General features: G+C 28.6%; 8 protein-coding genes across 9 annotated transcripts; 3 read left to right on the top strand and 5 right to left on the bottom strand.

Annotated features, from left to right (window-relative positions):
- Positions 1-3,754: 3,754 nt before the first annotated feature.
- OCT59_010877 (uncharacterized protein) lies at positions 3,755-8,759 on the bottom strand (the record flags this gene model as incomplete). The annotated part of the gene is made up of 15 exons (XM_025319000.2): positions 3,755-4,505; positions 4,584-4,601; positions 4,690-4,722; positions 4,822-4,868; positions 4,944-5,098; positions 5,181-5,446; positions 5,512-5,783; positions 5,851-5,900; positions 5,980-6,252; positions 6,322-6,427; positions 6,508-6,618; positions 6,698-7,126; positions 7,202-7,261; positions 7,332-7,932; positions 8,028-8,759. 15 exons carry the CDS (start codon positions 8,757-8,759, stop codon positions 4,332-4,334), a joined length of 3,327 nt encoding a protein of 1,108 aa, XP_025174751.1. The 3' UTR covers positions 3,755-4,331.
- A 1,509-nt stretch (positions 8,760-10,268) lies between these two features.
- On the top strand, positions 10,269-12,150 carry OCT59_010876 (uncharacterized protein; the record flags this gene model as incomplete). The annotated part of the gene is made up of 2 exons (XM_025319001.2): positions 10,269-10,386; positions 10,513-12,150. The coding sequence occupies exons 1-2, from the start codon at positions 10,294-10,296 to the stop codon at positions 12,148-12,150; spliced, it is 1,731 nt and encodes a 576-aa protein (XP_025174752.2). The 5' UTR covers positions 10,269-10,293.
- Positions 12,019-13,498, bottom strand: OCT59_010875 (uncharacterized protein). Its single transcript, XM_025319002.2, has 5 exons — positions 13,201-13,498; positions 13,107-13,140; positions 12,967-13,031; positions 12,784-12,890; positions 12,019-12,704 (listed from the first exon to the last, which is right to left on the bottom strand). Exons 1-5 carry the CDS (start codon positions 13,433-13,435, stop codon positions 12,342-12,344), a joined length of 804 nt encoding a protein of 267 aa, XP_025174753.1. The 5' UTR covers positions 13,436-13,498; the 3' UTR covers positions 12,019-12,341.
- An 87-nt stretch (positions 13,499-13,585) lies between these two features.
- OCT59_010874 (uncharacterized protein) lies at positions 13,586-14,965 on the top strand (the record flags this gene model as incomplete). 2 transcript variants are annotated; one of them, XM_066136158.1, is made up of 5 exons in its annotated part: positions 13,586-13,760; positions 13,834-13,939; positions 14,013-14,136; positions 14,217-14,671; positions 14,845-14,965. In XM_066136158.1, the coding sequence occupies 4 exons, from the start codon at positions 13,586-13,588 to the stop codon at positions 14,226-14,228; spliced, it is 417 nt and encodes a 138-aa protein (XP_066000814.1). In that variant the 3' UTR covers positions 14,229-14,671; positions 14,845-14,965. The 2 variants fall into 2 exon arrangements, with proteins under 2 accessions (XP_066000814.1, XP_066000813.1); XM_066136157.1 differs by lacking the exon at positions 14,845-14,965 and having other exon boundaries at positions 14,204-14,410; positions 14,571-14,758.
- OCT59_010873 (uncharacterized protein) lies at positions 14,371-17,772 on the bottom strand (the record flags this gene model as incomplete). Its single annotated transcript, XM_066136156.1, has 17 exons — positions 14,371-14,669; positions 15,158-15,305; positions 15,533-15,615; positions 15,674-15,694; positions 15,767-15,820; positions 15,892-15,999; positions 16,065-16,248; positions 16,325-16,408; positions 16,483-16,515; positions 16,606-16,711; positions 16,787-16,849; positions 16,916-16,963; positions 17,036-17,178; positions 17,247-17,273; positions 17,374-17,428; positions 17,511-17,552; positions 17,723-17,772. 17 exons carry the CDS (start codon positions 17,770-17,772, stop codon positions 14,371-14,373), a joined length of 1,548 nt encoding a protein of 515 aa, XP_066000812.1.
- Positions 17,773-17,905: 133 nt separating this feature from the next.
- Positions 17,906-18,469, bottom strand: OCT59_010872 (mitochondrial 37S ribosomal protein uS12m; the record flags this gene model as incomplete). The annotated part of the gene is made up of 2 exons (XM_025319004.2): positions 17,906-18,067; positions 18,134-18,469. 2 exons carry the CDS (start codon positions 18,467-18,469, stop codon positions 17,906-17,908), a joined length of 498 nt encoding a protein of 165 aa, XP_025174757.2.
- Positions 18,470-19,102: 633 nt separating this feature from the next.
- On the top strand, positions 19,103-20,980 carry OCT59_010871 (uncharacterized protein; the record flags this gene model as incomplete). The annotated part of the gene is made up of 2 exons (XM_025319005.2): positions 19,103-19,538; positions 19,630-20,980. 2 exons carry the CDS (start codon positions 19,103-19,105, stop codon positions 20,079-20,081), a joined length of 888 nt encoding a protein of 295 aa, XP_025174758.1. The 3' UTR covers positions 20,082-20,980.
- Positions 20,981-21,053: 73 nt separating this feature from the next.
- Positions 21,054-23,470, bottom strand: OCT59_010870 (uncharacterized protein; the record flags this gene model as incomplete). Its single annotated transcript, XM_066136155.1, has 9 exons — positions 21,054-21,437; positions 21,527-21,694; positions 21,783-22,178; positions 22,246-22,342; positions 22,410-22,471; positions 22,541-22,882; positions 22,953-23,035; positions 23,141-23,235; positions 23,331-23,470. 9 exons carry the CDS (start codon positions 23,468-23,470, stop codon positions 21,330-21,332), a joined length of 1,491 nt encoding a protein of 496 aa, XP_066000811.1. The 3' UTR covers positions 21,054-21,329.
- Positions 23,471-24,381: the final 911 nt, after the last annotated feature.

Here is a 24,381-nt window from a genome sequence, read left to right as displayed (position 1 = left end):
CAATAAAACAACTTTTACAAATACTAGAATAAATAAGATAAAAGAAAAAACTAGCTGTTACAAACTCTAGACCTTGGATGCTATATCCAGTGAGAGCACAGGGTACCCTAGGATACAATATAGCCTGTTTTAGCCATTGATCCATAGTACGTAGCGTAAACAGAGTGGAAGAGATAGAAGCCTAGCGGCTGGTACCAACTATAAAGAGTTAGTAAAGAATAAAACCATTCCAATATCAGTAGAAGGAGACAAGGAGTTAAAAGCCAAAAAGAAGATCAAAAATCCAGATTTAAGTCCATAAGTTTGTCTTTATATGAGGAAGTGGTCAAACCCAAAAGGGAATGAAATAAATATATAATAAGGAGTGGAAACAATCTCATAATAGAGATGATCAACAAGGTTCAAAATTGAATACAAATATCAGAAGTAGGTGAAGGCGATCAATCACATGATAAACATGATGATCATTTGGAAAGGGTAAATGCATTTTGGATTAATTTCTAAGATGTGCAAATTAGAGGAATGTAACACAAATTTTCACAGCCCGCCATATATACTTCTTCAACTAGTAGAAACTTCATTGATAAGAACTTCTTCCAAAGACGAAGGTCTGGTTTGCAAACTGCTTGGCCAGTAAGCTTTAAAGGCGTAGAAACCAGACGCACTACTTTTCAATCTTTCAGAAAGCCAGGGAAACATTCGTACAGAACTGCCATCTTACAATGTCATTTGATAGCGACTAGAACCTTAAGAATAATGTTTCTAAATTTCATACAGTCTTTTTGTGAATGTTGGGTAAAGCTCATACGACGTGAAAGAACTTAGAGCACCTCGAAAAGACTTTTTGTTAACCAAAAAGCAAAAAGTCCTTATACTTTTCATCCATTTTCTTCTTTAAAAAAAATGGCCAGAGCAGCAACGGGAAAGAGTGTATGATCAGCCTTTTCTCTAATTTGATTTTTAGCAAATTAGGTCTATTTTAGCAGAAGCAAAAAGTGGTAAATTTATGCAGATTAGTTATGAGTTATATATGTAATGTCCGGGTCCTTCAATTAGCCTAAACTTATTAGAAAGTAAATTATCGTTAAGATATTGCATTTGAGATTTTACTATTTGTGTATACCATCTAGTGCAGTAAAATCCCACAGTAAATTTCACTATACCCCTGTTAGTATAGTAGTGACCATCAGGACAAGAACACATCCAGATGGTATGCAAGCAGTGACCACTCAAATAGAACTGAACAATAAGCTTATTAAAAATCTTTTAGAAAATATTAGAAAGATACTATGACCCTTTTTTAAAATATGTCACTGATCAGCACACAAAATCTATTTAGATTTTCTAAAAGTTTTGATAAATCCATAAAAATTTTTTAAATCCAGAATTTTTTTGGATATATTTTATGAATGCCAGAATTTTATTAATATATAATAAAAACATTAAAATATTAATTCTCATTTTCTTGAATTAAGCTATTATTAATTCTTTAATGCTTAAATCTATATTGTAATAAAGACACAATGAAAATATTTGAGACTTTAGAATATTGATAAATTTATGCTAAATTGCCAATTAAATAAAGAAAATTTTTTTTATTGGTTTCGATTAAGCCATACAAACTTGATTTTATGGTTTTCAATAATAAAAATTTAAAAATTCTATAATACAAGCAATACCCAGCTTTTAATTTTTTTTTTCAAAAATTTTATATGCAAAATTTTTTTTTAATTTTTAAAAAATTCTCACCCAGCATAGTAATAATATAAAAAATTTTTTTTTAAGACTTAATAAAACTGAATCCACCGGATTATGAAAACCATTTTTACCACTTTATGCGCCTTTACATGTTCTGATATAAAAATGAATTTCCAGGATTTTTAGATTTTTTCAGAAAATTTCTGGTATTTTTTCAAAAACTTTTTGTATGCTGCCGCTGACTGGTATATTATACATGCCACCCAAATTATTTTGGACTGCCGTAATTATAAGTAAAATCCCAAATTCAATTATGGCATCCCAAATTATTTTGGCACTTTACATAGTAAATTATATATAAACCGAATGAATTATGGCATCCCAAAATAATTTGGGCAGCATGTATATGGTATATATTAATTTACCATAATGCAGTTCAACTACACCAATCCCTGTACTTTTACATTATTGGTGATAGTGTCTGCAGTAAAATTCTTTTAATTTCTGTGATCAGTAGAATTGAACTTGTGATCTTACCATAATCAGGCTTTATAAGAGTTTTAATAACTAACTACTAAAATAGGGTGATTAATCTTATATTTATATAATTTAATAATAGTAATAAAAAAATAATTTTTATAATGTATATTTCCAACTTTTAAGATTGTAAATAAATTTTGTATTTAATATAAAAAATGTTTTTATTTTTATAACAAAATAAAATATAATAAAATTAAGAAAATAACTATGATAAAAAAGAATAATATAAATTTTCAAGATGAAATTACTGGAAAAAACACAAATAGTACCCCCCTTGAAAAATTTATAGAATTGTTATAAATAGTTGAGGTAAGAAGTAAAAACTGTGAAAAATATTACTTTTTATTTATTTATTTTATTTATTTTATTTTTAGAAGAGTAGTTATCAGTATCTATAATATTAACAGTATATATACATAGAGGAATACAGCCATATAGAAACTATTCAGGTTATTAGAATTGCAAATTTAATCTTACAAAATAGACTAAGCAGTTATGCAAGACTTTACTCTTTGAATTAAACTATACTGGTAGGAAAACTACACTACTACTAGCACTAAAAGTAAAGAATTTTGGTAGTCTAAAATAGGATTGTTTTCTTTAGGTATCAACTACTGAAGTAATTTACTATTGGTTAATACTATGGTTGTAACTGAAGTCAGTATAATACCATGATTTACACACTTTTTTACCACTAGGGTTACGATTTACACTATACTTGTAGCCAAAACCTTTTCACGTGATTTTCGGCTATGTCTTTAAATCAAAATTAAGTTAAAATATGATAAAAATCAATCTCTACATCCAGCCGAAACTATAATATAAAGTCTTTGGAGTTTCAGATGGATTTCTGGATAGTTTTTAATAATTTATTATAATTAAATTACTGAAAGTCCGAAACCTTATCCAGCTTCATAGAGGTTTCGGCTACATGTATAATTTACACCCTCTAGGCCTATAGTATAGGTATCCATTGGCTAGATGGATTGAACTTATGTTCTTTATTCCTATCTTAAAATAATTATAAAAGTAGTGCACATACTGCAAGCACTGATCAGCCTATGACCTTAAAATATTACTTTTTATTGATATATCAACTATTTTTAGATTAATAATACAAAATCACATTACCAAAATTTTTTGGAACTACCCAACAGCACACCCAGAAAAATTATTTGATCACGTGATAATTTTACCAATCATTTACAAAATAATTTTTTTTTAAATAAAACTTGAATAAAATTTAAATTATATATTATCCATAATTTTACATACTCTACAAGTTTACTTATGACTTTTTATTCTAAGTAAACTTGCTCAAAAGGCAAAAATACGTATATTTTGCAAATTTTAGGGTCGTATAAAGCATGTGTTAAGTTTTATTTGAAATTATAAAAAACAATATATTTTTTTTATCGCCAAAAATTAATCAACTAATTTAGGAAATGATCAGCAAAATTATCACGTGATCGAAGAATTTTTCTGTATATAGTTCTGTTAGGGTAGTTATTTTTTGGTGGTGTACACCTGCTAATAAAAATAAAAATATTTTTTGGTGGTGTTCTTGGGTAGTAACTGCGGTCCTCGATCATACAATATACTGTATAACTACCGTTCCAAGAAATAGAATTTCCCTTTTCTTTACTAAACATGAAATGATTTTTCGACATTATTGTAAATTCCCTAGTTCTATCTCTTAACCTATCAGAAATCAGAATCGTTACTTTACGCGTGCATTAACTTCGGAGATCATTTATGTAACGAAAAAGAATTTTTTTAAAAAAAAAAAGAATATTTTGGGTAACAATTTTAAAAATATGAATAGGTAATTTACATGAGTTTATTTAATATATGAACATTTCAACTGTATAATTTCAATATCAGGTAAAAGCAATTCTATTTTAATCTTAATATTTATCACTACTTTTTTTGACATTTACATCTAAAAATTAATTATAATTGTGGAAACTATAGTTTCTAATAATATATTATCATTATAGTAAAATTAATAACATTATTTACATTATATATTTCTTTAATGTTATTAATTATAATTATAAAGCATTAATAGTAAAATAAATGAATATACGTATTTAAGAAAATAATTCTCGCAAATCTTCTATTCGATGAGCTTTCAATTCATCCTTGGACATTCCTAGACCACAAGCAATCGCATTCTTACGTTTCTGAATCGAAAGCATTTTTTCTTCAATAGAATTCTTGATAATGAACCGGGTAACTCTTACTTCACGTTTTTGGCCAATGCGCTAAAACAAAAACCGTAATATTAATAATTGCCATTAAAACGGAATAAAAATGCAAATGATAATGTAGTTTTGACCTACATGAACACGATCTACTGCCTGATAAATTAATTTCATAATTAAAAAAGATGTTAAAAAATTTTGAATAATGAAAGAACAAATAAAATAAAGTTAAATAATTAATTACTTGATCTTCAATGCTAGAGTTCCACCAAGGATCCTATATATATTAAATAGATGTGTATATATAAATTTTTTTAAGTAATTAACATCTATAATATTTTACAATCAAATATTTAACTTGAAAACTAATTCTTACCATCAAGAATGCTCTACTTGCAGCAGTAAGATTCAATCCAACACCACCTGTTAAATTCATTTAGCGAAGTAAATTTTATGCTTCTTGCTACTATCACGTTTTGTATATGATAAAGTTCTTACCAGCACGCAAAGATATTAATATTATATCAATTCCAGGCTTTTTAAAGTCTTTAAGAACGCGTTCTCTGTCAGTTTGTTGCTGAGTGCCATCCAATCTAACAAAAGAAAAATTCTCTTTTGTAAGAACGTCGCCAATCAAATCCAGCATTGATGTACTATAATAAAATATTATTTAAAATTCATAAGAAAATTGTATAAATATAAATAAATATATTGCTACTAATAAATCATATTTACAATTGTGAAAAAATAACACATTTCTCTGTCATTTTGTTATCCTGTCGTAAATTATTTAGTCTACGTAGAAGAGCGCCTAATTTGGCCGAGAGTTTTAGATTTGCGTCACTTTCATCAAACGTCGACATGTCGTTATTTTCATCATTTGTATTGGATGAGGCCGCTTTCTCATCATTTTTTTTATTAATGTCCAATAAATCATTTTCAGTAATTGGTCCGCGACGACATACAGGACATTGGCCCGATTTTCCTAGGAGTTCTTGATTCTATTAAATACAATGAAATTAATGACTGCATTTGTTTTGTCGTCATGTAAATAAAATTAACCAACCTGAAAATATTCCATAATACATTGTCGACATGCGGAATGCATACACGGCATTAAAACACCATTTACCAAATTATCATAACAAATCGGACATTCCCTATTGGAAAAATCCTCTCCATATTTTAATTTTTCCAGCATTTCAATCTGGTAATTTGCAGAATTACCACGTTCGCCATAATTTGTCATAAATCTCTCGATCAAATGATCTATATTAAGATTGCCCTCTTCGTCAAAAGCTGATTCATTTACACCTTCTTCATCATCCTCGTTAATAACTGAAAAATAAGTTTATGTTAATGACTCATTAAACTTTTTTTTTCGAAAATAGAGAATACTAATTACTTGTGTGTTTAGAAATCGCAAGGATCGGATGATCGCAGACTTGACGTAACCTGTGAGAAAAAAAAATTTTTTTTTTAAAAAAAACTGTATGTATAAATTTAAGTTTTATTAAATTCTGTTTCATCTTACCTAACTAACAATTGAAAAATGTGAGCGTAGTGACTTAAAATACTACCAGATTTAACGTAGTAATTAAATTTGGTCTTGGAGTGAGTATAAATCGAATCATAGATATCTTGTTCTTCTGGAGAGAATTCAAGGTATTCTATTTCAACCTCTTTACTAGGCAAATCGATGATTGGTTGGCCATTAATGTCTCTCATGTTCTTTGTACGGCGTAAAACTAAAGGTTCCAAAACACCTTGAACCACTCCCAAAGCGCGAATATCTTTCTTATCAAATCTGAGATAATAATTTTAAAAAATTACTATAATTTTATATAATATACTTATAAATAATATAATTACTTACGGGTTTTGAATAAACTTTTTCCAAAATTGAAAATTGCTCCACGGTTCATGACGAAGAAAATGAACTAGGGAAAAGATATCTTCAAGACGATTTTGAATAGGCGTACCTGATAGTAATTAAATAAAGAATTTTGAATATAACTTTTATGCATTCTTAATAATATATTTTATTGTTACTTTAACTAACCAGTTAATGCCCATCTTCTTTCTGCTCTCAAAGAATAACAAGCCTTAGCTGTCTTTGTGCTTCTGCTCTTGATTACATGTGCTTCATCTAAGACGACTCTAAGAAACTCAACTATACAGATCATTACACGTGTGAGAAAGAATTCATATATAAAACAAAAATTACGATTTCTTTAGCTCAGTATTCTTACCATTAAATAATGGTGAAGTAGTCGGTTTATTTTCTTCATCAGAGAACTCTGACATCAAAACACCGTAAGTCGTAACGAGAACATCCGGTAAATCTGCTCTACGAGCTCGAATCGCTTTTAAATCCCAATTTCTCTTCTTGCCATAATACACTTCTACGGTCATGGTGTCCTGTGCGGAAACATTATATACTTCATCGCGCCACTGTGAAAGTAAGCTCATTGGACAGACTATGAGTGTTGTCTTTATTGCCGGATATGCTTCATACGTAGATAAAGAAACAGGACGGATTGTTGAAGGTTTAACATCCTCGGTCAAGTCAACGACATCAACTTGATTCAAGTCAACATCAACTTGATTTGGGTCGATTGTGGGATATTTAACGGAATGAATAAGACTTAATATTTCAATAGTTTTGCCTAAACCCATTTCTAATTGTAACGAACGAGGATATATTGTAAGATTAAAGACATTGTAAAATCAAGATAAGTAATAAATTAACATACCATCTGCTAAAATTCCTCCCCTACATTGATCAACCTTCTGAAAATCAAGAGAAAGTTCGCCTATAAAATTAAAATAATGTCAATTAACCTTAATTTGGTATTTATCATCATAAGCACAAAAAAAAAATACCTGTATAAGGATTGAAATAAAATAATTTATTTGAAAAACCATCGTCAATTATTTCACCCGTCTCATGATTAATTTGGACAGGAAATTCATATTCCTCCCACAAAGGATGTAAGGATGTTGGCGTTAACTGATCTGGATCAAGCATTTCTTTCGAAAGCATCCAATGAAGAGCCTGCTTTTGATATCGTCTTAAACTATAAAGAAAAGTGTGTGCTGGTGGTTCAGCCTCAGGAATGTTCATGTCTGCCATTTGTGCTTTTTCATATAACGCGTTCAATTGTTGATCATTGATACTCGGACCTTCTTCGTTATTAGAAGGGAAAAGAGATTGTTGGATACTTGAGGCTGATTTAAAACCTGTCCACTCCTCATTTTGGAAATGCTCTTCAATTTTTTCGGCATCTAAAGTACCAGCTAATTTATGCTCCTGTGTTAACACGCTAGATTGTTTAGCTTTCATAACACATTGTTCAAACGCCGATAATAAAGCAATTTTACGATCATTAGCCTTATGGTCTGCAACTGAACCAGGACCAGATGAGATATGCTTATTATTTTCTCTCGAAATTGTAAAAATTGGCTCACGCGAAAATGCAGCATGCTACAACCACAATATATGATAAAAAAGAGCGAAATAGACAAAAATTTAAAAGATTAATTCTCTAAAATGATATATCAATAATAAATTATATATACCAAAATATAAATCTTCATCTCAATGTACATTTCATCATTATATTCAATCTTTTCACCACAATTATCATTACCAACAAGTAATATTTGACCTTCAAATTCGCATACTCCAGCATCGATCAAATTAGAAACCATAAAAGAAATCTTACTATCATTAATTATTCCAAGTTGTGTCCCATCCGTAGATTTGAACTTCAACACAGTATGTTGCCAACATGATTGAAGTTTTGAACGTTTCCTTCCTCTAATCGGTTTTTGATAATATACTTGACTTTCAAAAGTAATCTTTTCCTTAAAATTTATAACATTTTCACCCATAATAGTTGACTGACCAGAAACCACGATGCTCCCAAGGTACTTTCGTTCCCAGTCACGTGCTATGTGCTTTCGTGCCTTTTTACGAGAAACTTCAATTTCAGGAGAGTGGTAATTGGTAGATTTTACATTTCGACGTGGAGTTGTTGGAGTATTCATGTCCAAATTTTCTTTGTTCATATTATTATCAAAATAACTATTTATTGCCTTTTCTAGGTTACCACTAGAAGCGTTCCACAAATTTTCCAAGACAGGAAGCGAAACCTCAGAGCCTACAATACTTTGTAACTCGCGTAAATTAATGTCAGTAGAAAATTCAAAGTTCCTATTATCGCCTGGAAACGTGTCAAGGAAACTTGAGTTTGAAGAACTTGAGGATTCACCGTTGCTATAAAAGTTATTTCCAAAGTCATACGCCATGACTGCTTTATAAAGTTTAAACAGAGGAGTTTAAAATTGAAGCTTCAAATTTTATCAATTTTGTCTTGAAACAAAATATTGTATATGTTATGACTTATGACGCAGCAAATTTATAATTGATTACTACGCGTCTCTATTACGATACTATTGATACTATTATTAGACTATTTATAAAAAAAGTTTATGCATGTATCATGTGTAATATTAATGATCTATACAGATTCCCAAAAATATAAATTTCCGCTACGAGTCTATACTAAAAATGTCGACGAAACGCGCCGATCATTTACTCGTTTAAATTTACTGCGGTATCAATTATAGTAATTTTTTTGTCGCGAATTATAAATTACCTATTTTAAGTATTTTACTTAATATCTATTTTTCTTTGTTTTTTTTTATTTATAAACGATAACGGAGAACTAAACTAATTGACGGATCTTTAATTGGTAATATATTGAAAGAATTAAATTTTAAACCAATGAAATGAGTAACATGCATTGTCAAAGAAAATGCATTCATTAATCACAAATAAACAAATAAAAATGCAAAAAAGTTGATATGCAATGAATAAACATTGTCATAATAAATATAAATCGCGTTAGATTGAATTTGTATGATCAAAATTAAATATAAAAGGCTTTATTTTTCTTTTTCTCTTGAAAGCAACATATAATCATGTTAAAATTATTACCTTGTATTATCTAAATGAAGTTGATAAATAAATTGATGAAAATGAAAATAATATAGGCTGAAAATGCTGAAAATATAAATATCCTTCATTTAATTTCCAAATATAATAATAATGAATACTTTTTTAACTCAATAACAATTCAATTGTGGTAGTGGTCGTGTAACCTATCGTTAAATGACTACTTACAAGGTTATAGACTTTTAGATAACAGTTTTTACGCCTGTTTGTCATCAGTGTTATGGTGTGTAATCAATAAAACGCGCTTTTATCATATAATCACATTATTTAAACGTGATATCTCGTTCATGAGTTGAATTAGCCAATATGGAAAAGAATGAATATCTGCATTTATAAACTATTCCGTTATTGGTTACCCATTTTCAACTAGCGAGTAACGAATGCATAGTTATCTTTGGCGTATTAGATTTGAATCATGAGTTTTGATTATTTTAATTCCAGCTGAAACATGCCCAAATCTGGTAAAACTAAATGGACGCATATTCGCCGGCCAGGAAAAGAGGAAACCTATTTCTTAATATGGTTTTAACGAATTGCCCCGACCATTGATTATATAATATTAGAGCATATGATATTCTTTTTAACCAATAAACTATTGTATAAAATTAAATTAAATTGGTCATATGTAATTAATAAATTTGGAGCTTATTTTTATACTATAATAATGTATTTTAATAAGTTTTAAATTTTTATTCTGCCAAAAATTATGTCAGGGTTAAAATTATGTGGTTGTGATACATTTGCTATTTGTTAGACAAAGCTTTTTAAATTAACACGAGTCGAATTCATTCTTAAAAATATAATAATTCTTTCAACTTAAGTTTAATGGTTTTGTCAGAGCCATATTCGGAACCTTTAAGTCCACCACCTCCTTTTACAGAACTAGCCCAAAATGATTACATAGAAGCAGGTTCTCAGGTAGTTTATGCTTTAAAATAAGATTAAAAATTTATAATTATATAAATATATATTTTATTATTATTACTTTATAGTAATTGTAACAAGTACTGGCACCTACTATATTTTAATAAATCTTTTCCCTAGAACAGATTTGCTCATGATAGAGCACCAGCATACTCTTTATATTCGTCAACCTCTGGTTCATGCTTCGAACTTTATACTCTTGGCAATGTTCTTTATACCAAAGATAAATACCTTTGTGGACATATCCTTGATGATCGATATTTTCTTTTAGGAACTAATGTTGGTTTAGATTTTATAGATTTATCTCTACCTTCTGAAGAGCAAATACCAAAAAGACTTATACATAATGTACGATTTAAACAATTATCAGTTTTACAAACTGGCAGATATGGGGCTTTATTAACTATAGCTGGAAAAAATAATCATATAAGAAGTTATGACTTATGTAGTTTACGTTTATTAATACGAAGTAAAATGTCACATCGATTGTCTCAAGTGAGTCCTAAAACACCCACAACTCCGAGGTCACCAGGGAGTCATGGAAGAGCGAGATCTGTGGATTCTATATTTGAACCAGAGTTTTCATTTCCGGATCGAAATTCACAAGTTAGAAGATCTATGACTATGGAAGATTTGAACTCAAATGTCAATTATTCTTCACCTACAGGTTCTTCAAACAATTTACAAGTAAATGGAATAGTAAATAATTCTTCGGCATCATCATCAGCTAGCTCCTCTAGACCTTCAAGTCCCCTTCCTCCTCGACATCGTCGACGGCATACACGACATTCTAGTCATCAGAATCCACTTTCATTAATAACAAATTCTGTTGCATCAGTAGAGGCACACGAAAGACATCAAAATCTTCCTGTTCAATGGGCATTAGATTATTTTAAACTTCCTAGTACAAGAATGGCGCTTTCATTCGTAGTAAGAAGTGGACCGACAAGAACTTATCTTGCCGCACTTTCGAAACAAAATATTTTTTTATTTGAGTTAGATTATGGTGACGTAACGAGAGAGCCAGAATTTGTACATACGAGAACATATTGGTTACCCCAAACTCCAAAATTTCTTCAAATGTCTATGCACGAAGATCAATTAATTGACATCATTGCGGTTTTTCATACAGAAGTTATATGCATAGGCATTGAAGATGCACGAGTGAGAGAAATTTCAGTTTCAGAACTACGTTCTTCTAATACGAATAATAAACCAAATGATCCAGAAAATATGACATGGCAGACGTTTACGCAACTTCCTTGGATTCCAACTCTTGATCCAGAATTTGTTTCAGAAAGCTTCACAATTCCACCTCCATATAATTTAATAATAAATGAGGATCCTTCTGCAATGCTAAATCCTATACCCGTATTTGAGACTGGAAATATTGATTCTTTGGACTCTCCAAACGCACCTTCTTTATTTTTCGCTACATTTGGTTCTAAATCAATGATAGTTGACTCTAAAGGTAGACCATTTTCTACAATTGTTTTTCAATGGACCTATCCACTTATACATGTTGAATTTCTAAAACCCTCACAAACTGGAGGAGAATCCTATATAGTTGGATTTGGTAAAAATATGGTTGAAGTAAGAAGTTTTAACACTGGAAGGATAGTTGAAAATGTTGTAAGAGGAGTTGATGTTGTTTATTTGGGGAGAGGACGAAATAACAGAGATGTTATTTGGGGATGTTCATTTAATAAAAGTTCAAAAAGTGTATGTTTATATCGTTTGGATGGTCCACTCAAATAATTTTTTTGGTTTTTTTTTTTTAAAAAAAAATGATATATACACACATTATTTGTTTATCCGTAAGTAATAATATGAAAATATTTATATACTAATTTATTTATATATATATAATGTCATATAATATTGAATATTTTTTATTCGCTTAATTTATTCATTTCATAAAAACAGATTGTTATATACGTTCTCTTGCCTCAACTTTCCAATTGATATAATTTATTTGTTCCTTCTTGTTCCCTTTCAATATCAATTAATGTTTTTAATTCTTTAAATAATTTCAATTTGTAATCTTTTTGATAATGAGAAACTCTACCACTTGTAGAAGGCATTGCAGATATTTTAGTATATCCATCATCATCCCAAAATATCTTTTTTGATTGTAGCCCAAACTTGAATGGTAAAGATTTATTACTATTATTTGTATTAGAATCTTTACATGATCTTTCATATGCTTCATATGCGCATTTTCCCACAAAACCTAAAATTTTTGGCTTATATAATTTTACTTTATTAATGAGCGAAGGAATTCCATCCATCATTTCACTTTTATTCAAATCCTTTAAAGAATTTTAAATAATTATTAGATATATTATTTATAAAAAAAAATTGTATAATTAAAAGTATTCGACAACTTACAGCTGAAGATCGACTCGTTCTGGAGCAAACATTGATAAGTCCAATTCGAAATCTTTTTGGTAATTCTGCATCATTTTCATAATTTACAACTTCATTGTTGGTTAATCCTAATTATATTAATAATATAATTAAGAAAATTGCGACAAAAAAATATATATATAAAATAACATAATTTCCTATTACCGCTTTCAACTAGACATGGATAAAAGTGGTTTGTTGGTCCAGAAAAGTGATGCCCAGTCTGTGCGCTAAGTTTTAATGAATTTAAACTTTCAGAATTATTACTTTATAAAACTTATAATTCATTATGAAGTAAAATTCACCTTCTTATACCAGGATTAATTCCAACAAATAAAACTATAAAAGGTAACTTAATAGACCTTCTTTTACAATAAAATTAAATACTCTTTTACGTACCTAACAAATTATGATCTATTATATCGGGCAATGCGTGGTCTAGAGGATACTGCGAAACTTTAGAAATCGAAAGTTTGCGCTTTTTTATTTGCTGTGGATAAGGATCTTTACGCGTGGCTTTACTACGCGTTTTAGGACTTAAACCGGTTCGTTCTTTGTTGATGCTCGTGGTTTTCATGTAAGCAAATTTTTCAATAAAACTTTTGAAATCAACATTATCTAATGCTTCAGACATTCTATCATCAGTTTTTTGTCTGAAGCATTATTTTATCAGTTATCCTTAAAAAATTAAAAAGTCGAGAATTTCATCATGTAGTATGTAATAACGTGATCTTATATCGGAAGATACCGTAATCGTGTTACAACTCTTTTTATAAAAAACCATATGTTGTTAGGACGACTTATAATGGAAAAACAAACACCAACAACACCACAATTTACAACTTCAACTTCTCATTTACCTAGACCGCCAATAGATCATGAAAAAGCTCTAGATACACTTGAAAATGATTTTAAAAGAATGGACAAAATGTTTGCTAGCGGAGAGATGAGAGTTTTTGGTAAAGTAAATCAAATTTATTTTTATTATTTAATTTTGTTATTGATTGATGGTTTTTTTTTATATGTCACCAGGAAGAAATTCGGACAGTATGTTTAAAGAATTAGATTTAATACATAAAAAACAAGTTTCTTTAGCCATTGAACATATTTCTTTAGAAAGGTTGCCAGATGAAGAGATGTAAATATTATATATATGTAATGGTGATTTATTATTTTAAAAGGAATGATGATGAATTAAGACTTTAATTTAGGCCATTAGGAAGTGAAACAGCAGAAAATTCCGAAGAAAATTTTAAACGTAATTCTGAACGTTTTACAAAGAAAGAACAAGATTTAAATAATTTAATGACAAATTTAAATAATTTATTGGGAAAGGTAAAGTGAAACTTCTCTCTATGAATATTTATTATGAATGTTATATTTATGAATTTTTAATTTCAAGTTGGAAGATTTAGGACAATCGATGAAAATTTCAGAGCCAAAGAAATAAATGTTTTTAAAGTTTCAAAATTAATGAATGATACAACCTGACAACGATGTAACTTCATAGTTAAGTATAAGTAATAGACATTACATAGTTATGGTTATTCATCAATCTTTGGTTTCAGGTTAATCCATCCTTAAAATCATTACCAATAGAGCCAAATATGTAAGCAAAGCTATACCACTTGTTAATGCAACATAACCTCCGCTTGTAACGAATGGTTTATTTTTTTCAAAAATGTCAAAATTTTCTATATTATTTCGTATTCTTAAAGCTGAAATAATTAACAATGCCACCCCAAATGCTATGTAAACAAATCCAATAGTATAAAAATCTTCATCAAAGATACGCAAAATAATAAGGGCGAACCCGAAAGACGATAGACATGTTCTCCCATACGCTCCTTCGAATGTCCTTTGTCGGGCTATTACAAAAAGAGAGAATATTATTTATATATATTTTTTTTTTGAAAAAAAAAAGACTTAATAAACCGATTTAATTGATTTAATTACTACCTCTGTTAAGTTATAAATGAAGTGAAAAAAAAAATTAAATTAAATTTTTCGTATACAAGAAACAACGCTTGATAATAGGCATACCTCAATTCAACAATTTCAGCATTAGTCAATTGGGATGAATCAAGTCGGTATGAAACCATATTCAATTGTTCATATACGTCTTATTTTTCCTGATTTATTTTTATCAAAAAAATTTTAGAGTGGCGTTGAAAGCAATGCCATCCATCTAATTATATTAATGCATCCTGCTACACAAATTCATTTTTTCTACCTATTTTGGTTATTCTGCTTTTACTATTTGATATTTTATAATGAAAATCTTTCTTTTTTATAATAATTATAAATTTATTGATAATTTATTTTTTAATTAATTAGTTTGATTTTTTTATCAAACTTTCGATAATTTGTATGCCACGATGTCCTCTGATCGGATGTTCTACAAAAGATTTTTGTTCTGCTAATTCTACTGCTATTTCTTGTGGAGTTCGTTTTGTTGCTTTAGCTTTGTCTAGAATTAATTTTGTACAATTATATATCGAATTCTATAAAAAAGAAGTCAATTTCGAATTAATTTGACTTTTATATATTATTAATAACAGTTATTTCACGGATCTCATTATCACCTCGACCTCGCCGTGATGATCAATGATATCTACGGCTTCCCGTGAAATAACTGGTTTATACCATTTTTTAACTTATCCTTTTAAACAAACATCGCCCACGGACGACTATGGTATAAAAACAGATAATAAATACATGATTTACGAACCTCCCATGAATCGCCTAAATGTTTTTCAATAAATGGATCGTCATCAATATAACCGTATTGCTCGTCAGCACAGTTGACAATACCTAAAAAAAATTGTTATTAATTATAACTTATTTAAATAAATAATTTAATAAAACTTACCCATCCGATTAGCCAAAAAGTCTGATTTATAAAAAGATTAATTTAGATTAAGACGTAAGAACAAATTACGCGACAATAAAAGTTTTTGCATACCTGGTACATAAATGATTCCTCGTTCAGCAAGTAGCTTATCATCTTTAGCCGGATCTAATTAAAGACATTTAATAAATTGAATAAAAACAAATGTTTCGTAAATTGGATTTATTTAATTTATTTACCTCCTAATTGATTATTGGCTGCGCCACAAACGATGTTTGTTTTAATATTTTTGATTGTTTGTGGAGTTAATATATTACCAATTCCACAAGGTGAAACGGCGTCAACATCTATTTTAATAAAAAGGTAAATACGTTTTAAAAGGAAATAATTAAAGCTTTTGAACGTAGCTTACCTTCAAATAAAAGCGAATGATCATTTTGCTTAGTCAGTCGAAACTCAATCTTGCCATCATAAAATTCTTTAAATCTTTTTTCTGCAACTTGAAGTTTTTGTGGATCTACGTCACAAGCAATAATGCGCTTGACGCGTTTTTCAAGTAAAAATTGTATAAAATTAGAACCGACGTGGCCAACTCCCTTTAAATTAATTGGTAAGATGTAAGGATAAAATTGCTTAATAAGTGGTAATTCTACATTTCTACATTAACGTTACCTGAACAGCAATCGTAGCACCTTCTAACGATTTTCTACCTATGTGTGAAAAAGCGGCTTCAAGTGCACGAACAACTCCTCTTGCCTTTATAAAAAATGATATAATGTAATAATTAAATAAACAAGTTGAATGTGATTGGGAAGGAAATAACATAATACCGTTGGTGAACTTGGATTTCCGCTGCCACCAAACTATGAAAATAAAAGTGAATGGATAAATTAGTAAAGACAACGAAATAATAATCTTTAATAAATTTTAGCTTAGACTTTCTAAAAACTTACTCCTGGTGGAATACAGGTAGTAAACCGTGTTTTTGAAAAAATTGCAGACATATCTTCATCTTTCGTTCCTACATCTTCAGCTGTCACATAACAACCCTTCAACGAACTTTGAAAAAAAATATTTATTTTTTATGAATTTAAATGGTTTTAATTTTTAAACATGTTGAATCAATTTCTATACCTAATAAAAAGACCGTATTCTTCAAAGACTAAACGACGTTGTAAAGGTGTATCTCCTTCCTCTCTATCAATTAAAATTATTTTTAATATATCAAAAAAAATTAAAAAATTTTACAATTAAATTACTTACAATCCAACTCCAGAGTTTCTAGCTATTACACCTTTCCCTCCTCCCCACCTAATTATAATTATAATAGTATAATAGTATACCAAACTTATTTATCAAACTTTTAATAAAGATATTACAAACCATAATTCGGCAAGAGCATTTTTATGTGTCATCGCTCTAGATAAACGAATCCCGTCGCGGAACCAATCTTCTATACTGTTATAACTCCAATTTCGAGCACCACCTGCCGCAGCACCCCGACAAGTCCTATGTGCAAATGCTCCCTAAAGAAACTCGATTGTCACGTGAAAAATTTATAATCTAAATGTGCGATAAATGAAATAGGAAATACCTGCAATACACCAGATTTAGGACCGATCTTTTTTTTAGATAATTTTTTTTATAAATTTAGAAAGGTTCAAAAGGTATTTGAAATTTTTCAATACATAAAGTGCAATTTTCTAAGAATATATTCGAACCTGGCCAAAAATTCCTTCATGTTTATCAAAATCAATTCCTTCTTGAAAAAAATAACTTTTGTTTCAGGAAAAGTAAACGTACTTTATTATAAAGTTAAAAACTTTTTTTATTTTTAAGAAAAAAATTTTTCCCTTACTCTCCAATAGGTTGTAAAATGGGATGAGATGCTATAACTCTCCTTGTTTTTCGATTAAAATGTAAGTGAAATTTAGTAATTCCGTGAGACTTCAGAACCGAAATAAAACTATTTGTTACAAATAAAATTTATTTTGTATAGACGGATTTATGTAATTAATGACTAAAGTCACCAAACTTAACTAGATAAGATAAAAAACAAGTTATTTATACCTTTTTGGGGAATGTGAGAGAATTGAAGGTTTTATTAAATTTGATGACATGATAAAGATAGGAAAAAAAAAAATTCCGTTTTTTTTTGAATCTCTGATGATCTCTTTTATACAGTATTTAATAATTTAACTGCGCCAACGTAAAACCTAAATTACCTAGATTAGGTAGTTACCGTTAATAATTTTATTTAGTGGTTGCTTTTGGTTTTTTTGTTCCGTATTTTGAGCGAGAAGTAGTTCTATTTGGTACACCAGCAAAATCATAAGCTCCCCTAATAAGATGATATCTAACACCGGGCAAATCTTTAACACGTCCGCCTCGCACAAGAACAACACAATGCTCACTCTACATAAGAAATATTTTTTTATAAAAAAAAAATTTATCAAATCAAATAAAAAGTGTCTTCCTTACCAAGTTATGACCTTCTCCCGGTATATATGCTGTCACAAATTTGCCAGTGGAAAGTTTAACACGAGCAACTTTACGTGAAGCAGAATTTGGCTTCTTTGGTTTTGTGGTGTAAATTTTATTACAAACTCCTTTCTTTTGAAAATTTCCTTCCAAAGCGGGTGATTTTGAAAGTTTAGTTCCGGGCTTTCGTATTCCACGCATTACTTGATTAAGTGTAGCGTATGAAGCTGAAAAAGGTTGTTTATACGAACGAGCAGAAAGAAAAGCTGTTGCTGTTGGTAATGAAATAGGAACAGAAGAAATGGGTTGAAATAATTTCGCGCGTAAAAAATTCATTTGTCACGTGTTTTTAATGAAAATAAGTTTGACGAAAGAAGGTGATATCAGATATAAGTTTCGCTTTTAATAACAAAAATTTTTTTTACCCACGTGATTTTCCTGAATTATCAAAGGCCGAAATTAAACCTTAGGAAATAAGTTCTGTGTAACACAAGTTAGCGAAACTTCATTAAATAAATTTTTTAAATGATAATCAAAAGTACTAGATCAATTAAAATATTAGAAACGCGTAGGTTTCAAACTTTTTTTTTTTTTGGATCCACAAATGATGCAGTAGTATGGTGTGGCTTTGCAAACCAGTGGATCGCATATCAAACTGTTTATTTATTTATATCTATATTCATGTATTTGCTTGCTCCTTAATACTAATTACAGGTTATCAATCCGTTTTCTCAATTATCCTTCACAACTTTCCTCCATTTTCACCATCTTTTCGCACACCTCTACCTATACTCACTAGTCACCACTCCTTTTTTCCTTTTTCGCGGTTAGTCAAACTTTTAATCAAAAATTTAATAAAAAACTATTTTTGAATAATTGTGTAAAAATAAAAATTTAACATTCCTAGTGTGAGCTTTTCAGTAGACTTAAGTTTTAAATATTTTTTTTTTCTAAAAAAAGAAAATAAACATGGCTCCCCGTATGCCAATACAGTTAACCTCTCTTCCGACTGAAATCCTTTTCCTTATAATCTTTTGTATTGACAATGCTAAAGATCTACGTTCTTTGTCTTCTACCAATCATTTATTTCGTACCTTAACAGGTCCACATACTGTAACAGCTCAATTATGGTTTGCGAAACAAAGTCGAGATATTCCACCCGAGAATCTCTTAAAATTAGCGAATGAGTGGCGTTTTCCTTTAGATACTGACTTTGCCAAAAAGCTAATCACTATAAATGCACCTCCGGAGCCACCAGGAATTTCTAGTGAACTACCTGGCCCAAAAAGAGCCTTGAGAAGACAAGAGAGAGTAATGCATATAGTGGAAAGATTTAGTCTATTTTTGCATAATATGTTGACCGTAAACTATTATTATACGCATGACTGGGATTCTCTTCAAAGGGGTTTGTACAATTTTTTAACCAAATTTAAAATACATGTAAACGAAAGTTCATTAACTAATTGTTGGGTATGCTCATATTTGGTCAAATATAGTTGCAGATTCAGTTGAATGTTATTTAGAGGATTTGGGTTGGGTGCAATTTTATCGTGGACAAATGGATCGTGGGATCGATTCGATGATGGTTTCAACGGTCCAAGCTGATCAAGAATTTGAAGCTGTAGCTTTTGATGATTTTACTAAAAAATTGAGAGCAGATATTGCAGCTGTATCCACAATTACAACTTCAAGTTCTAGCAAGGACACTAGTACAAATAATAGTAGACATAATAGCAATATTGATTCTTCTAATAATAATGATAATATTAGAAGTAATGAACTCTTTGCATCACTTTCTCCTGAACCCGTATATCTTAAATGGACTAGCCTTATTCAAGATCAGCTTAATTTCTTTTGTTTACAACAATACATTATGGACAAATTCAAACCTCCTTCAAAATGGCAACTCGCGGAATATTTGTCTGTGGTCTTGTTTGAGAATATCTAAGGACTTGAACAAATGATCTTTAAAAGAGACATTCGGAAAAGAGACAGTTATTTTAAATAAATATTTTTTTGTCGAGTGAAAAAGATAAGATTAACAAGAAAAAAAAATGAAAATGAAAAAATGGAAAGTTAGATAACCTGTATTTCATGATGAAATATTTTTTTTTTCTACAAACTAATTGTAACAATTTTTTTTACATTTTTTTTTTTATTTTTCCTTTTTTTTTCGAAGAATCATTTTAACGGTTTTTAATGTCTATAATTTCTTGTTTATATCTTTTTCACTCAATTGAGAACTATTCTGTTGTGGAGGAAACATAAATTTTGAAAAAAAGAAGAAAAAGAATCTATAATGGCTAGAAATAACCTTGATTAAAATATTTTTGATTAAATCGAGGTTATATGTAAATAGCTCTATTTTTTTTAAACCTTTTTTTTTCTTTTTATTTCTCTGAACATACTTTCCTTTATTATTTCTTCTTTATGACAAATTATTATTAACAACCTTTCATTTCTTTTAATTTTTTTTTCTATATATATATGTATTTTTTTTTTTTTTTTCAAAATGATAAAAAAAATTCATCAATAATCTTCCTTTCTTTTTTTTTTAAAAAAAAAAGGAAAAAAAAATTCAAAAAAAATATTTTTTTTAGATAGATTTTGAAAGATATAAATTTGTCAAACTCATTTTAAAATAAGCATAACAATCATTACAAAAATTAATATTTTTCTTGTAAAATAATTTTTTCAATCTTGAAATGATCCTTTAATTTCAACATTATTTATTAATTACATTAAAAAAAAAAAAAGTTACTAATATACTTGGATTGATTTTTTTTATAGGAAATGTTAGTTTTCTCTGTTTTCATATATAAATATATATATAAAATATATTACCTTAAAAAAAAGTTAGCTATGAAGGTTTCTCAGTGTTTTATTTTTCCTATTGAAAAAATACTGTATAATACGTGGTTTCTTTATAATGTTTAATAAAATGATTCTATTAGCTTTTAACTTCCTATTGCTATTGGTAGAATATATATACAATTCTTGGCATAAATAATGAAATATAAATGTAATCAGATAAAAATCAATATGTATAGCTAAATATATAATTGTAATTAAACAAAAAACTGTATTTGTACCTTTTGTTAAAATATATATATATATATTGTTTCATAAATAGCGAAATATTAATTTATTTAATATAAAAATTATATTAATTATATTAAATAGTTATTAATGGTTATTATACATCATCCCCACTATCATCTTCAATATCTTCCGTATCATCATCATCATCATCATCTTCATCTTCACGTTCGCTTTCATCTAATGCTACTGTAACAGGAGGTTTCTTTATCAAAAAAAAAAATTACAATATATTAATTAGATTTTAAATTAATATTAATATAATAAATTAAATTTATTTTGGTCATTGCTTACTTCTATAATTGTCGATTCGCTTAAAAATGGAACAGTACATCTTCCTTTGAATGAATTACGTATTCCAGCATTGCTTGATAAATCCCAAATAAATACCTTCCCTTCTGAACCAGCCACGGCCAATTGAAAAGGTGAATCTGGACAAAATTGTGTGGTAAAAACTTTACCCTATAAAAAAAGAAAAGAGCAAATAAATATAAGTGATATCATAAATAATAAAAATATCTTTTATTGTTTGAAATAATAAAATAGTTACCACTCCCAAATCTCGACTTGTGACCATATTAGGTTTCATATCTTTAACATCCCAAACTTTAACCAACTTATCAGTAGATCCCGTTACTATACATCCTTGAATAGAACTACTTACATCCAATGACGATACAGCAGAGTCATGGGCATGTAAAGTGAAAACAGGAGATGCTTGATTAAAGTTTCTAGCATCAAAATATAATACTAAACCCGATTCTAAGCTAACATAAAAATATTGTGGTGAAAATGGGTCCCATTTAATACATTCCGGATCTGCGTTACCAGTATTCCAAAATGCAACACTTGTAGGAGCGCGACTATCAAATGCTGCAACACTTTTGTCGAAAGAAGCTGTAAGCAAAATTGTTGAGTCTATTGGATGCCATTCAACTTGTTGAACCTATCAACATTACATAAATTAATAAAATAATAATATTTAAATGAATCCTTTAATAAAAAGGGTTTACCTTGTCTTTGTGATGATTAAAAGAATGCGCACATTTTAAAGATTGAAGGTCCCATAATTTTACAGTAGTGTCAGCAGAAGAACTTGCTAATAAATTTCTAATCGTAAAAAAGAAGATAAATATCTTAAATAGAAATATTTAATTCGAAAAAAAAAAATTTTTACCTATGATTCTTATTCCATGATAAGGACATAACCGAATCGATATGAAAATCAGCATTCAGCTTCTAATAAACCGAGAATAATCAGTAAAAAAAATGATACAATTTACGAAAGAAAAAAAAAAGATAACTTACTTTTGACTTCTTCTTTTTTTGATTTCCTTCTTGTTTGCCCAATATTGCATCAGGATACATTGAATCGATAGTATCGAGATCCCAAATTTCAATCTCTGGATCAAATGTTCCTACAGCAATATAATTTCCACTACCTTCAGTTCCAGCTTTCCTACCCAATCTAAAGTCCAACCATTCCAAACATAAAGGAAAGGATGGTAACATTATATCATGATGTACATAGAGATTATCCTCAGCTTCTTCGTAAACATAAATTTCCAATTGTGAGACTTCATCTTCAGTTTTTGCTGCTACCAAAATATTATCAGTTTGTAGAATTCGTACATCCTCTTTTTCATCATCCTACATGTATTTGAAAATCCAACTTATAATCATGATGTATAGATGTACAAATCAAAACATTTAATTTTACCTCATCATTAAGAGTTATATACGGATCATCTTCATTTGAAGTGTAATACGCCAATCCTTTCATATTTCCAAATAATGACATGGCTAAATCATTAATTTTTTGAAATTGAAATTGAAATTGGAAATATAAATTTTATAATGAAATTCGTATTAAAATTTTTTTTAACTAAATAAGTACTTTAATATTACGTTGTTTATCGTCCTCATCGTCGTCATATTGATCTAAATTATATATGGCCAATTCAGGATCAATTTCATTGTCATCAGTCATTTTATTCTGATTTCTTAAACAATTAAATAAATAATGATCTTTTTTTAATAATTTCATTCATAATAAAAATTTATTAGTTAATTAATATAAAATTGTACATATAAATACTTTTCAGAAACTTCCTCCGTTTCTTCTAATGTTATTGCTTCCAATTGATTTATTCTATCATATTCTTTATCATCAAGATCATATTTTTCAGGTATTTCTGCTGCTACACCTTTACGAACCCAATATATTGCTGAAATCATTTTTTTTTTTTTTTAAGAAAAAAGATTAATAAAAAAAATTTTATGTAAATCCCGCTTTTTTTTTTTTTGATAATCAGACAGACAATCAGTATTACCTCTTCACGTGATTTAAATTAAAATGTAATTTAGGTTTTAGAATATAGGATTATATATTAAAGACTTGAAATAAAATAAATAAATTATATATTAAAGACTTTCAGATTTCGTCATGTATTTTGTACCGCTATGGTTTAATTTGAATGCTGTGATTGCCTTCCTAAAGTAAAAATAAAAATATATTAATACTTTCAGTATATATATTTAACCAATTTGACTACCTTTTTTTATACATAAAATATAGATTAAGTGGAATTTCGGTAATTCAGAGAGAATTTAAACATTTTAGGTACTTTTTATAGGGGTATCATATCTTTGGGACACAATGAATAAAAAAAAATTCGATGAATCTTTTTTAAAAAAGCTAAAAAAAAAAAAATTCTGGTTAACTTCAAAATAAATAAATAAATAAATAAAAATATAAATAATGATTATAAGATACATTTTAAAGGTATTGTAGCTTGTAGGTCATTAATACTAAATGTACATCAATATATACAATAAGTACAATATAACTAATATAAGAAAGTTTGAAGTTCAGTACTAGTGACACGTGAGGGTTCCCGATAAGAACTCATTTACTCAATATACATTATCTAAACTTCGTAATGCATAATGCATAATTAGTGATATGAAAAAAATTTTTTTTTTACCCCTTAAAAAAAGATATTCCCCGTATCCTTTTTTTTTTTTATGCAGTAAATCTAGTTAATTATGTATTACCGCGATTAACTGATTTACAAATCTCTTTGCTTTTTGCTATTTTATCATATATGCGTAACAACCCAACAAACTTTATTAAGAATAATTTTTTT

This window comes from Rhizophagus irregularis, chromosome 19, assembly GCF_026210795.1.
Source record: "Rhizophagus irregularis chromosome 19, complete sequence".
NCBI classification, from domain to species: Eukaryota; Fungi; Glomeromycota; class Glomeromycetes; order Glomerales; family Glomeraceae; genus Rhizophagus; species Rhizophagus irregularis.
This window is presented reverse-complemented; position numbering and strand designations above follow the sequence as displayed.

Bases quoted from the DNA above. Each gene is read 5' to 3' on its own strand.
- OCT59_010875 (XM_025319002.2), bottom strand. From the start codon at position 13,435: ATGTCTGAAGCATTAGATAATGTTGATTTCAAAAGTTTTATTGAAAAA. The intron at 13,141-13,200 runs GTACGTAAAAGA...TACCTTTTATAG, and splicing joins AATAGATCATAATTTGTTAG to TTTTATTTGTTGGAATTAAT. The intron at 12,705-12,783 runs GTAAGTTGTCGA...AATTCTTTAAAG, and splicing joins GAACGAGTCGATCTTCAGCT to GATTTGAATAAAAGTGAAAT.